The 14,911-nt window shown below is 41.2% G+C and overlaps 1 protein-coding gene across 1 annotated transcript in view; it reads left to right on the top strand.

The window, feature by feature from the left end:
* Positions 1-4,004: 4,004 nt before the first annotated feature.
* The window catches only part of FERMT1 (FERM domain containing kindlin 1), a 47,107-nt gene continuing 36,200 nt past the window's right edge, over positions 4,005-14,911 (top strand). The window contains exons 1-4 of the mRNA XM_061210394.1: positions 4,005-4,103; positions 8,931-9,099; positions 10,964-11,197; positions 14,584-14,733. Coding sequence (XP_061066377.1) covers positions 8,949-9,099; positions 10,964-11,197; positions 14,584-14,733 — 535 coding nt within the window. The 5' untranslated portion in view covers positions 4,005-4,103; positions 8,931-8,948. The remainder of the gene's footprint in view (positions 4,104-8,930; positions 9,100-10,963; positions 11,198-14,583; positions 14,734-14,911) is intronic.

The following is a 14,911-nucleotide window of genomic DNA, read 5'->3' as shown; positions in this document are numbered from 1 at the left end:
GTGTGCCTGAGTGAAAGGGTCTAGGTCATAGGCCTGTGCCCTAGCTGCAAGGGAGGTTGAGAATTTGAGCTCTGATTTCTAGACTGAAATAATAACATAAGAATTTCTACAAATATGTAAAGAGGACTTTCTAAGGGTGGTAGGCAGCCATGAATATGAATGATGTCCACTATGATAACTAAGATATTTTAAAGTGAGAAAACAAAACACAGAAAAAAATATGTATAGAATACTACCATATAAAAGTTAAATAGTCTACGCACAAAGACTATCTCTGGAAGGTTCAAGAGGAAATAGTAACAGTTTTCTCCAGGGAAGGGAACTTCATTATCAGGAGAGGATGAAGACTTAATTATCAGTGTATATTCTTTTGTACCCTTTGATTGAGATGGATGCTAAGGAAGGAAGAAGAAAGAAAGAAGGAGGGGAAGGGAGGGAGGGAGGCACCATCTTTCTTGCTCCTCTCACTCTCAACAGCAAGGAGCAAGGCCTTCTTTGCTCTTCCTCACACTTCTTCATCCGGTGCCTGTCGATACATCAAGACACACCTCTCTACCCTGTCAGGGAGAACATTTTAGAACTTGTCTGGGCATAGAAAGTGCTCATTATCTGTACAGCTGGAAAGGAGGGTGTAGCTATAATAGGCACATTCTGCTTCTTTGCACTCAATAGAACACGTTGTCCACAGACATGAACACAACTCCTGAGTCCCAAGGACTCAGTGAAAACAAAAATACATTTTTGGCGACTCTTGCCATTTCTTAGTTGCCAGACTTGCAGAATGTTTATAAGCTGAATGCGCAACACAGACGTTTACATTGGGTAACGGCCTATTTGTTTTGGCAAATAAAAGCATCAATCAGGAAAAAACACCTCTTTTCTCCTTCTAGCAGCATTCTCATTCTCTCTAAGTTAATTATAAAGAATTTTTTAAACTTTGAGGGCTCATGTGGTGGAAGTAGAAAGGTGTTAGAGGAAGAAAGTCACTTGTGCTTCATAAGTTGAAGTAGCCAGGATGGTCAAAGGCCCTCTACTGCTGTATTTCCCTTTTCTGATCAGCGATTAAGAACATGGCCACATCTCTCATCCACTCCAATGTATTTATTACCAAGCTCATACTGCTCGCCACATGACAGGCCAATAAATCGAGAAACAAGCTGTTGGTGCAAGGAACAGCTAATTTACTTAGAAAGTCAGCAGACTAAGAAGATGGTATACTAGTGTCCCAAAGAACCATCTTCCTGGAGTTAGAATTCAAGCTTCTTTTACACTAAAAGAGGAGCAGTGTAGCTGGTTGTTTCAAACTTCTTGGTGCTGGAATCCTTTGTGCTTGCAGCTATGCATGTAAGTCAGGTCACCATGTTCCTGTAAACCTCAAACAAGGTTCCTGTAAACCTCTGTTCCACAACATTTTATCTCTACATGAATGAGAAGTGTTATATCTTTAAAGGGAGGCAGAGCCTTGAGAATGGGCTATCATGTACATTTCAGGTTTGTTCTTTTCTGTTACACACTCATATCCCACATGATAATGAAAACATGACTAACTTACCTATTGAGGGTAATGATTCTCAGGCCAGCTTTGCCATATATAAGTATCTGATAATAGTTATTGTTTCAATATTTGCACCATGAACATGGAAATTTTTAAGATCAGGAAGTACATCTCTTGAAGTACAATAACTATCTGCTAACTAAAAAATACCTTAAAATATTTTTCTAGAGACTACAGGTTATTATAGGTAACTAAATCTTCCAATTCCATCTCAAAACCCATCTCCTCTCTGAAGCCTTTTCTCATACTCCCCACCACGCCACACAACTGGGAAAGGTACACACCCGGGAGAGGTACACATCCCTCCTCTGTATTCCTTCGCATCATATTATGATACGAAGATAAAGTCTGTGCCTAATCTGAGCATTCTCAGCGCTTGTTTTGGTGTCTAGCTCACAGTTATACAGTGGCTGAATGAATAAATAAGCTTCTTCATTGCTTGATGAGTATGTATGGATTAAATAACAGACTCAAAGTGCTGATGCTGCTTGTTTTTCAAGAGGGATTAAGGTGAGTATTGCTTGTCTATATATGTATGAAATTTTGAAGTCCAGAATATACTTTTTAATACACTTCTAAACCAGAACCTTAGGGGATGAGTTGGACCTGCATCACAATAATAACTATGTAGTAAAAAAAAAAAAAAAAGCCTAGGACATTCAATATGGATGAAACTAAAAAATATAATGCTGAACAAAAGAAACCAGACACAAAATAGCATACATCATCCAATTCCATTTATGTATGGTACAAACATCAGCAAAACCCATCTGAGGATTAGAAGTCAGGATAATGGTTACTCTTGGTAAGGGGTGGTAGTAACTAAAAGGTGGGATTAGGGGGCTTCTGGGGACTGGCAATGTCCTGTTTCTTGATCGGAATTTCATTACACAGGTGTGTTCAGTATGTGAAAATTCATCAGCTGTATATTTATGATTTGTGTTCTTGCATATAAATATATACTATTTCCATTAAAAAGCTTTAAAAAGAATTTAGGCCAAGCAGAAAGCTTAAAACCAGTTAAATTCTTTAGCACAATCCAGATAATTTCAACTAAAATGGAAAACCAATTTGGTGTAAAGAAAGCCGTTACTGCTTCATGATCATATCCAAGATCCTGAAGACAGTCTATGGTCTGATCAATCATGCACAGTCTCCAGAAAGCAAGTCTTAGGCACTCTCTGCCCCAAATAAGTGCATATTTGCTCAGTCAGTATTAGGCATGCAGGGAAGTCAGACCAGATGACAGCTGATCACTTTCCTATAGTTGACAAACTCTACCAAATTAGGAAATTCAGTTTCAAATTTTTTAATCATTTTAATTATAAAATCCCATATTTGCTGACGGTTGTTCAACTGACCTTTTAAAATTAAATGTAAAGTACTTTCAAAACCATAATAATGGCTGAATATGGTAATGTCCAAGCAAAAACAAAGATTCCACTTCTAAATTTTACAACATCTTAAATTAATATTTAAGTTATCAAAAGCTTTATGTACTTGACAAAAATCACTAAAGACTATTATACTGCATAAAACTCCATGGACTGAATGCAATTCTGGTGGTGGGAATTCCATCCCTTTACCCATTTTACAGATGAGAAAACTATAATTTCCTGTCTATTTTATAACCACTGTATCCTCAAAGCTCAGCCCCAGGCCTGGTGCATAGTAAACACTCAACAAAAGTGTGTAATTTGGGTGAAGGAGGCTTGGAGAGGTTGTGTAAATTCCCCAAGGTCACCCACCCTTCCTGCTCTCTTCGGAAGTGAATCCAACAGGAGGGTGAGCGGAGGGCTGGGTGGTGAATGTAAGGTGAGCCACTCAGACTTCCGCGAGGGGCGTGGCCTTGGGTTCCCCCGGGGTCTTCCATCGTGCATGTTTGGGGTGCCTCACCCTTCTCAGGGGTTTACACCACCCTGTTACTCAGAGATGAACCGCTTTTTTTTCTTCCACCTGGCGACCACAGGTCCTCCAGGCTCTCTAGAGGGGAGGCGGTTGTTCTCGCCCGAAGCCGAGGCTCCTGGCGCGTGGACGCACCCCGGGGTGTGAGTGACTGGTACATCCTGAGGGCGGGGAAGTAGCAGGACCTTAATCACCGGGCTAGTCCCGGGCGGGCCTCGGGGAACCGGGAAACTGGAGGCGGTCTAAGAGAGGGTGGGCAGGATGAGAGGTCGCAAGAGGGGCACGGGGCAGAGCCTCCGCCGGGTTGTCCCCGCCCTCTCGCTGCGCGGTATCCCGGCGACCACCCTTTGCCCGTAAAGTCTGCGGAGCGCCCCCTCCCCGGGCAGTGGGACCTGGCAGGCGGGGGCTGGGCGTGCAGCCGCCTGCCCGCTGTGCTGGCCGGCCTTGCCCCGGGGGCCGCGCGGGGCGGAGACTGGGCGGCGGGGGCGGGCGCCAGTCTAGGTGGCAGGTCCGCGCGCAGCCTTCGCCAGCCGAACCTCGCGGAGCAGCTGCCGCCACCGCGCGCCCCTGGCTCGGCCGGAGTGGCCTCTGGCCGGGTCTCCAGGGGGCAGCGACTCCGCACGCCGCAGGCTCCGGAAAGGAGGTGGGTGGCGAGGGGCCGGGCCAGGCGGGGAGGGGAGGCTGCGATGGGCACCGCTGGTTCCCGAGACCCCCGCCCCTGCCTTTCTACAGCTCCTTGCACTTAAATGGCTGCTGAATTAAAAACCGCGTCCTCGGCTTGTGACCACCTTCTCCGTCCTTGCGTATCTGGCTGCGCAAAGTAAACTCTCCGTCCAGCTGCGGGTACTGCCTTTATGGGGGTAGGGGGCAGGTTTCTACCCACCCACCACACTCCCCTGGGCCCCAGGACCCTGCAGAGCTGACAAAAGACAGACCAGAGGCCTTCGGACCCACTCACTCTCTGATCTTCCAGGGAAGCGTTGGGTCTACTTCCCCCCGTCTTTCTCTCTGTCTGCCTGCCTGCGTCTGTCTGTCTTTCTTGATTGAGTTTTCTATAAAGGACCCGAGGAAGTGGTAAACTGGGCTTCCCCAAAGGAAGGCAGGTCTTGTGGTGCGCTTTGCTTCTTGTTCTAGTCTTTAACTTAGATGTGCTTTCCTCAACAAGTAACAGCTTGCTGAACATGAGAAGTTCGCTCAAAAAGGCGCAGAAAAGATAGGAGAGGAATGCGGGGAAACCAGATTGTCTAATTTTAGCCAGAATTTCGTTGTAAGGGAATCACCATTTATTGCCTAAATGAGAAGTGTTTTGATTGCCGAGGTTAGGAAAAGAAAAAACCCTGTGTCTGTTTGCTCACGAAACAAGCAGTAAGGAGTCACCTTAAAAGTAAGGTTATTTTCTTTATGTACAAAACATTGTAAATAACAAAACCTCCAATCATAGCATTTTAGAAATTGTAACGACCTTAAAGTCAAATACTTCAATGGCGTGTTATGAGTTTGTCTTTGAAAGAGTTATCTTTATTGTGTCCTCACTGGGAAAGATTTATGTTAGTAGGAATGCTTAGTGAAGGTACTGAGAGTTTAGCTCAGAGTTTTAAGAGTTGTACAATATATCCTTGTAGCTTATTTTATTTTTTTAAAATTATTTTTATTGGAGTAAAATTGCTTTACAATGTTGTGTTAGTTTTGGCTGCTTATTTATTTTATACATAATAGTTTGTACCTCTTAATTTCCTACCCCTATCTTGCCCCTCCCCCCTTTCCTTTCCCCACTGGTAACCACTAGTTGGTTCTCTATATCTGTAAGTCTGTTTCCTTTTTGTTATATTCACTAGTTTGTTTTATTTTTTTAGATTCCACATATAAGTGATATTGTACAGTATTTGTATTTCTCTGTCTGACTTATTTCACTCAGCATAATACCCTCCAAGTCCATCCATGCTGTTGCAAATGGCAAAATTTCATTATTTTTTTATGGCTAATATTCCATTCCACATCTTCTTTATCCACTCATCTGTTGATGGACACTTAAGTTGCTTCCATATCTATTGTAAATAATGCTGCTATGAACATTGGGGTGCATGTATCTTTTCTAATTGGTGTTTTCGAATGTTTTGTTTTATTTTGTTTCTGATATATACACAGGAGTGTAATTGCTGGGTCATGTGGTAGTTCTATTTTTAGTTTTTTGAGAAACCGCCGTACTGTTTTCCACAGTGGCTACACCAATTTACATTCCCACCAACAGTGTAGGAGGGTTCCCTTTTCTCCACATCCTTGCCAACATTTGTTACATGTAGTCTTTTTGATGATAGCCATTCTGACAGGTATGAGGCAATATCTCACTGTGGTTTTAATTTGCATTTTCCTGATGATTAACATGTTGAGCATCTTTTCCTGTGCCTGTTGGCCATCTATATGTCTACTTTGGAGAAATGTCTATTTAGGTCTTCTGCCCATTTTTTGAATGTGTTGGGTTGTTTTTGCTTTTGTTTTTGTTTTTTAATTGAACTGTATAAGCTGTTTGTATATTTTGGAAACTAATCCCTTGTCTTTTGCATCTTTTACAAATATTTTCTCCCATTCCGTAGGTTATCTTTTCATTTTGTTTATGGTTTCCTTTGCCATACAAAAGCTTTTAAGTCTAATTAGGTCCCATTTGTTTATTTTTGCTTTTATTTCATTTGCTTTAGGAGACAGATCCAAAAAAATATTGTTACAATTCAAGTCAAGGAGTGTTCTGCCTATGGTTTCTTCTAGGAGTTTTATGGTTTCTGGTTATATTTAGGTCTTTAATCCATTTTGAGTTTATTTTTGTATATGTTGTTAGAGAGTGCTCTAATTTCATTCTTTTACATGTAGCTGTCCAGTTTTCCCAGCACCACTTATTGAAGAGACTGCCTTTTCTCCATTGTATATTCTTGCCTCCCTTGTTGTGGATTAATTGACAAGTGTGTGGGTTTATTTTGGGGCTCTCTGTTCTATTCCATTAATCTATGTGTCTGTTTTTGTGTCTGTCCCATACTGTTTCAATTACTGTAACTTTGTAGTATAGTCTGAAGTCAGGGAGCATTATTCCTCCAGCTCTGTTCTTCTTTTTCAAGATCATTTTGGCTATTCGGGGTCTTTTGTGTTTCCATACAAATTTTAAAATTATTTGTTCTAGTTCTGTGAAAAATGCCATTGCTATTTTGTTAGAGATTGCATTGACTCTGTAGATTGCCTTGGGTAGTATGGTCATTTTAACAATATTAATTCTTCTAATCCATGAATGTGGTATATCTTTCCATCTGTTTGTGTTGTCTTCAATTTCTTTCTTCAGTGTCTTATAGTTTTCCAAGTATAGATCTTTTACCTCCTTAGGTTGGTTTATTACTAGCTATTTTATTCTTTTTGATGTAGTGGTAAATATGATTGTTTCCTTAATTTCTCTGATAATTTATTGTTCATGTATAGAAATGCAACAGATTACTGTATATATATTTTGTGGTCTGCAACATTACCGAATTCATTGATGAGCTCTAGCAGTTTTCTGGTGGCATCTTTAGGATTTTTTATGTATAGTATCATGTCATCTGCAAACAGTGACAGTTTTACTGCTTCCTTTCCAATTTAGCTTCCTTTTATTTCTTTTTCTTGTCTGATTCCTGTGGCTAGGTCTTCCAATACTATGTTGTATAAAAGTGGCTAGAGTGGGCATCCTTGTCTTGTTCCTGATCTTAGAGGGAAATACTTTCAGCTTTTCACCACTGAGTATGATGTTAGCTGTGGGTTCATCATATATGGCCTTTATTATGTTAAGGTACGTTCCCTCTATGCCCACTTTCTGCAGACCTCCTCAGAGGTCACCATAGTCCTGGCTTAATAAGTGATCTAGTTAGTTTGAAGGGAGAAACTGAGTCCTGGAGCTAATTTTTCAAGTGGCTGTTGCAATTTGAGGGTGTGAGAGGAAGACCAGCATTAGCTGGAGCTTGTTATGAATGCAGGGTCTCCACATCCACCCCAGACCTGCTGACTAGAACCTGCATGTTAATAAGATCCTGCTGAATAGAATCTGCGTATTAATAAGGTTCTCAGGGTTCGTGTGCACTTTCCATTAGAGAAGCCCTTTACTGGGCCGTTTGCATGCACAGATGTTTCTTAAAAACAGGCCTTATGAAAACATAGATTTCTCATAAGCTGTCTTTACCTAGCAAAGTGAAAAACATTTGTTATCACTTAAATGACTGATTTTTATTTTAAATCTTAAAATAGCCAGGAGAGGTAGTATCATTTGCTTTCTATTTAAGAGAGAGCTGACATTTTTAAGTTCTGCCAGTTTGGAATCCCAGTGTTCCTATTACCCCCCACAACATTCAGTTCTGATACTGCTTAGCTTCTTTCATCATAGTTCCTCCAACGAGGAGAACACTATGGGTTTGAAGTTCTCACCCCTAACTGTACTTTGAAGAGTGGGTTTGTATGTCTGTCACTCCTGTTTTAAATCTGTTGCTAAAGGTGTGTCCAAAAACTTAATTGATACACTTGTTTATCAACCTCTATATGATATAAAATGGTTACTCAAGTAAATCAAATATGTGGCAATAACTAATGACCTGTATCTCTATGTGCTTAAGATAAAACTACCTTATATGACTAAAAAGGAAACGATTTTGCTCTATTTTTATTTTTTGAATTTTCATACCAAAAGATGTCATCAGTATTTATGGGAGGAATGTAATAATACATATGTATATACATTAGAGATAAAGATTTTTTTTAATATTTATTTATTTGGTTGTGCTGGGTCTTAGTTGTAGCAGGCGGGATCCTTAGATGCGGCTCAAGGGCTCCTTAGTTACAGCTCACTGGCTCCTTAGTTGTAGCATACAATCTCATTGTGGCATGCATGTGAGATCTAGTTCCCTGACCAGGGATCGAACCCGGGCCCCCTGCATTGGGAGCACTGAGTCTTAACCACTGCACCACCAGGGAAGTCCCAAGATAAAGATTTTAATTTTCTCTTTTAATTTCCTTTTTTTAAATCAGTTCTATTGACGTATAATTTGCATACAACAAAATACATCAAAGTGTACATTTAAATTCAATGCATTTTATTGTATACAAATTATACTTCAATAAAGTTGATTTTTTTTAAGTGTCAAGGATTGCCATGATTTGTTGCCTATTGCTAAAATAGTTCAGAGAAGGTCAAGAAACGTCAGTAGAGAAGGATGGATGCACTGGGCAGGCACAGAAAATAACCAGGTGGACCTGGGAGGGTGGAAAAGTGAAGTACATAAATTTAGAAGGCTTGAGATCATTTTTATAAGACTTTTTGTCTTTAAAGTTAAGATACTGAATTTAATACCAGGAACCCTGCGGCATTTTTGAAGACAGGGCTAAAATGGGGGAAAAAAGAGTTTTGCTCTGCAAGGTCTGCTTGGCGAGTCCCAGTCTCCTTCTGATCTGTCTGCCTTTTTACGCACAGACACCTGCCTTTGCCGCAATGCTCTCATCCAGTGACTTTGCGTCTGCTTCTTGGGAACTCGTGATCCAAGTTGACCATCCAAATGAAGAGGAGCAGAAGGACGTCACACTGAGAGTGTCTGGAGACCTGCACATTGGGGGAGTGATGCTCAAGTTAGTGGAACAGATCAGTAAGTTGCTGCTTCTTTATGGTTTCTCTACATTTGAAACCTTCTCTGTTGCATCACCACTAAATGGCTGAACTGGATTGTCTGACCATCTAAATTTTTTTGATCATCCATCTTGTAATGGCCCCTGCCTGCAAGAGGAAGAGAAATGGGAAGACCTGAAGGAGCCCAAACCACCCCCTGACCCCCAATGTGAAAATTTGAGTCTTTGGTGGCAAACTAAAGCTCCCCAGTAGGTGTAAAAATCTATTTGCACAAGAACGGGACCCCTTCCATGGTGACTTTAGACCACACCTGGGGCCTTAGATTATTGTGTGATTCTCTGTTAATGCTTGATTGCTCCGTGATGCAGGCGGCCTGGTGCCAATGTGTCTTTTAACATTGTCCACCATTTGCTACTCACCCTGTTTAAAACAAGGAAAGAAGTCTTCAGGGTCAGAGTCTTCACATCACGAGTCAACATGAGGTACCTAGAATTTAATAATGTTCTATTTTCTTTGTATTTATTTTTTGTCTTCTACTTAAGACCACAGATGTTGGCTTTTCATTTACACCAGTGATATAAAGTATTTTTAAGTAAGCTTTCATTGGAGTATCATATACGTACAGAAAAGTGCACTTATTATAAGTGTACAGTTCAGTGAATTTTCACAGTCTTAAAACCACCACCCAGATCAAGAAAGAGAACATTACCTGTTCCCCCACCCAAGTTCCACACCTAACCCCTCCCAGCCACTGCCCCACCAAGAGTAACCACTATCCTGAATTCTTACTCCATAGGAATAATTTTACTTGTTTGCAAACTGTATATAAGTGGAATTATACAGGATAATATACTCTTAGGCATCTGCTTTCTTTTCTGCCACATTATGTCTGTGACATTTAACCATGCTATTGCATATAGTTTGGGTTCATCGATTCTCATTGCTGTATAATATTCCATTGTATGATTATGCCACAGTTTATCCATTTACCTGTTGATAGATATTTGGATTATTTCCATTTGGGGGCTTTTACAGATAGTACCTGTCTTTTGGTGACTATATAGTACACGCATTTCTAATGCGTATATAGCTCAGAGAAAAATTACTGAATAGGACTTTCCAAAATAGTTATAGCATTTATACTTCTTCTAATAGCACTGAGAGAAAGGTTTTCTAATTTAAATAGAGAGAAAGAAAGAGGGAGAAACTATTTTTTAAGTAAATAAAAATACCAGTGGCTCTTAATTTAGCAAAATAAAAGATTGAATATTGACTCTAACATTGGCAAAGGGGAAAGATTCAACCTAGATGCCAAGGCGCATTGAGGAAGGGGAAGAATTCAATGTTGATGCTACCATTGAGAGAGAAAATATTCAGCTCTGAATACAGTGTAAACACTTTGGAAACTGGGAATGTGGTGGAACTAATAAGAGATGGACATTCCTGAGAAGAGTGAAATGTCAGCTTCCCAGTACTTCTGCGTGGAATTTGATTGGGAGCTGTTGATACTCCTTTGTGGAAGGATTCATTTCTATTAGAGAAATAATCTTGATTAAACAGAGGTGATGCTCCTGGCCTTCCCAGAAAGGACCATGACACCAAGGGACTTGGGAGAAGAGAACTTTAGTATTTCATCAGGAACAAAAATTGTATGTTTCTCTTCCTTTCATAGTATTTAAATATAAAGAAGGTAAGGTTCAGTCTGTCTTCTACCTGCCCCGCCTTAGGGACTTTGACAAGAAGCCAAGAATGATGACACCTTGGGTTGTAGGAGGAGGTGGGAGCTGAAGACCAGCGTTGGCTTCAGTTTTGCACACAAGGGACTTGACTCTGGGCTGCGAGTGCTCACTCTCTTTACTGCACTGTGTTCTCCGTTCTTGCAGACATAGCCCAGGACTGGTCAGACTTTGCCCTTTGGTGGGAACAGAAGCACTGCTGGCTTCTGAAAACGCACTGGACCCTGGACAAATGTGGGGTCCAGGCAGATGCAAAGCTTCTCTTCACCCCTCAGCATAAAATGCTTCGCCTCCGCCTGCCCAATGTGAAGACAGTGCGACTGCGAGTCAGCTTCTCGGCCGTGGTCTTCAGAGCGGTCAGCGACATCTGCAGAGCCCTGAGTGAGTTCCCGCAGGCACCTGCGCCCTCTGGACTCTCAGCAGAGGAGGACAGGAAAATACATGCACTTCTGCCCACAAGCAGTTGGCTTTACAGAACACGTCCCTTATTAGGAGCATACTTTTCAAGCCCAGTTCTGGAGACTTTAGCCATTTAAGTGAAGTTAAACCAAACGGAACATTATTGGAATAAATCAGATTCACTTCCACAAAGCTTAAAACTATTTCAAAAGAGATTTGTAAACAGAAGAGACAACCCCATTAAGATTTCCCCCCCAAGACTCATTTCTCTAAGCCATACTGAAATCATCATTATATTTAAGACAAAAAAGAGTTCCATTAAATTATTATCACCGTAGAGCCCATATGTCTTTATTGTTTTTGAGATAATGGTGATGCAATGTCTTAATTGCTTCCTTAACATTTGGCTCCAGTAAATAACTCTGTCCGCAAACATCATTTGTGGAGTTTATTTTAAGCAGAAAAGTACACTTAATTATGGATCAGAAACTTTAACAGCCATTAGAGACAACACTGTCCAAACCATTTCTTCTTCCTGGGACTTCCATAATAGGAGCAAACCCTGGGTCAGGAAGGTGTTCTTATTTTATATTTTTTGAAAGTGTGTAGGTATATTCTTGAGTTCCAAGGCAAAGATTTAGTATTTGAACACAGTATATACAGTATGTGAGTGAGTGATCTATCTCCCCATTAAACTGTAAACTGCTCATTCATTCCTTCAACAAATATATATGTATTGGTTTGGCAGGCCCTGGGATGAGTGCTAGGGATGGGTTAAGCAATAAAAATCGCCCCAAATCTCTGCCCTCCTTGAGCTTACATTGTAGCATACAGAGACAGAAAATAAATCATGTAAAAAATAAGATGTTAAAAGGAGATAGGTAGTGGAGAAAAAAAGGAAAAAGTATAGTAGTGTACACAGGATTGAGAGTGCCAGTGTTGGGTAGTGCAGGCTGGTATAGTATTAAATAAGGTGAAGACAGAACCATTTCTTGAGCATGTCTGTGTTCCTAACACCTAGGAGAATGCCTGGCACACATCAGCTGCTTAGTAACTGGTTGTTGACTGAGCAAACGAATGGATGCTTCCATTACAAAACATAAGTTCCAGAATTGTCCCTGATGCATGGTGAGCAAATGACAAGCACAGGGCGCCTTGCTTTCAGTAATATTCTAATGAAAATTTGAAAACAGAGTGAATGAGTAAGTAAAATTCTACATTTCACACACCACAGTTGACTGGAAGCACACATTGTAGCTGGGGCCGAAAACTTGAAGTTTTGAAATAAACAGAAACATTCATACATTCTTTTCTTTTCCAGATTATACCTTCATGGTGGTTCTAAAGGGCTCAACTTGGCATTTCTAATAAACCTTTTTTTTTTTTTTTTTTCTTTTTGACCATGCCACATGGCTTGCGGGATCTCTGTTCCCCAACCAGAGATTGAACGCAGGCCACAGCAGTGAAAGGGCCAAGTCCTAGCCACTGGACCACCAGGGAATTCCCTAATAATCACGTTTTATATGTGACCAATTGAAACTAAATCAAATTTAGCAATAGGATGATTTTTTCCCTCGAAGAAAAGACAAGACACAAATCTTGGGCTTGGAGATATCGGTGTTTTTTTTTGTTTTGTTTTGTTTGTAAAGCTTCCACTGCAAATTTTGATTCATCTCCGGGTTTTGTGTATGAATTATGCATTTGGAATGGTCACAGGTGTGTGTTGCAACCTGACAGTCAGGCTTGGTTACTGGGAGGGAATCGAGCTCAATTGCCAGCCTCAGCCTCAGCACCAAGCAGTGTTTGAACTAAGAGGTAGGAGGAGGACTTATGGAATCAGTGCATTTACCTCCAGGAAAGCTGCCCAGAAACTCTAACATCCACATTCCTTGGCTTTTACCTAGGATCATAGCAGCCCAGTGTGTTTATAAAGTTATCAGTTCTGATTGGAAATGGCAGTTATAAGTATATTTGATTAATGGAGGAAAATGGGGACTATCTTCTTAGTTTGAGTACTCCAGAAGCCGACCTGAGATAAGAATTCAAGTACAAATATTATTTATTTGGAAGGTGATGCCAGGAATCACTGGCTGGGAGTGGGAAAGTGAGACTGGGAAGAGAAGGCCACTAATGAGCAAGTATAACTGATCAAGTCACACTGTGGGCAACTGAGGACCTCTGGGAGGCAGTGTGGACATGTCTTGGAGCTGTGCCACCCAAGGGGCAAGGGAGCTGGGGTGTTAATACACCATTCTCATCAGTCATTGAGTCATCGAGGGCTGTTCTTGGGGAGCGTTAATTCTCTGAACTCATGTGGCCTGTTGCATCTGTATCTGAGCAGTGTGGACTCTGGCATCCAGAGCAAGCCCTTGGGTAGAGAGACACATCCTAGCTGCCATTGGAAGGGGGTCAGAGCGCACTGAAATGGTGATGGCCAAGGGGTGGGCAGGGCACCTACCATGTCTGCCTCGGGGATGAAAGTAGCTGTGGGGCAGAGAAAGGCTCTGAAGACCGCTGGTCCATAAAGAAAAAAGGTGGGGTCTTTGGTTGTTGCTTAAAAACCTAAAAACAGAAAAGGAAGGAAGGGAGGGAGGAAGGAAAGAAGCAAGGAGGGAGGGGAAAACGTAGTAAATAGATGACACAAGCATAGCGAAATGCTGAGAGCAGTTTAAGCAGAGTGCCGAGCACAGGAAGGAGCCACTATACTATTCCCTTCACACTGGATACGTTTGAAATATTTTCAGAGTAGTTTAAAAAACAAACTAGAAATTTTCCTAGACTGAATCTCCCTCCACTATCTGACCCCCACACACACCCATTTTGGGAGTCACTTATCCCCTTCAGTTTCTTCAAAAGGAATGCGATTTAGTTCCATTTATTTCTCAGGAATTTCCTGAGAAATGGTTTCAGATGCCCAACATGACTCTGAGTCTTAGAAGGAATTTTCTTTTTACTTTTTGCATTTCTTCTTTCTTTTTATTTATTTATTTATTTATTTAATTTATTTATTTTTGGCTGTGTTGTGTCTCCGTTGCTGTGTGCAGGCTTTCTCTAGTTGCGGCGAGTGGGGGCTACTCTTCATTGCGGTGCATGGGCTTCTCATTGCGGTGGCTTCTCTTGTTGCGGAGCACGGGCTCTAGGCGCATGGGCTTCAGTAGTTGTGGCACTTGGGCTCAGTAGTCGTGGCTCGCAGGCTCTAGAGCGCAGACTCAGTAGTTGTGGCGCACGGGCTTAGTTGCTCCGCGGCATGTGGGATCCTCCTGGACCAGGGCTCGAACCCGTGTCCCCTGCATTGGCAAGCGGACTCTTAACCACTGCGCCACCAGGAAAGCCCTCTTCTTTCTTTTTTATATTTTTTTATTTTTTAGATATTAGAAGAGCAGAAGAAGTTTCCTTGTTAAAGCCTTCTGGTGAATATTTTAAAAAGAAGAAAAGAAAAGAAAAAAATAATAATAAGGAGCCCATAATTGAAGATATTTTAAGCCTGGAGTGTTCTCCAACAAATTCAGGTCCACCAGGTAAGATTTATGATAGGTGTTTTGTTGTTTTAATTCATTATTAAATCCAAGAATTTCTTAAATTCTTAAGTCCCAAGAACTCTCCTCCCCTCTGCTCACCTTTCTTCTCTCCCCCAAACAAAGAAGGACTAAAATTGAGGATTCCAGTGATGAGGATAGAATATCCAACTAATTTTAG

The sequence above is a fragment of the Eubalaena glacialis genome, chromosome 13 (genome assembly GCF_028564815.1).
Source record: "Eubalaena glacialis isolate mEubGla1 chromosome 13, mEubGla1.1.hap2.+ XY, whole genome shotgun sequence".
Classification (NCBI taxonomy): domain Eukaryota; kingdom Metazoa; phylum Chordata; class Mammalia; order Artiodactyla; family Balaenidae; genus Eubalaena; species Eubalaena glacialis.
Note: the sequence above shows the minus strand (reverse complement) of the source record. Positions and strands in the feature narration are given on the sequence as shown.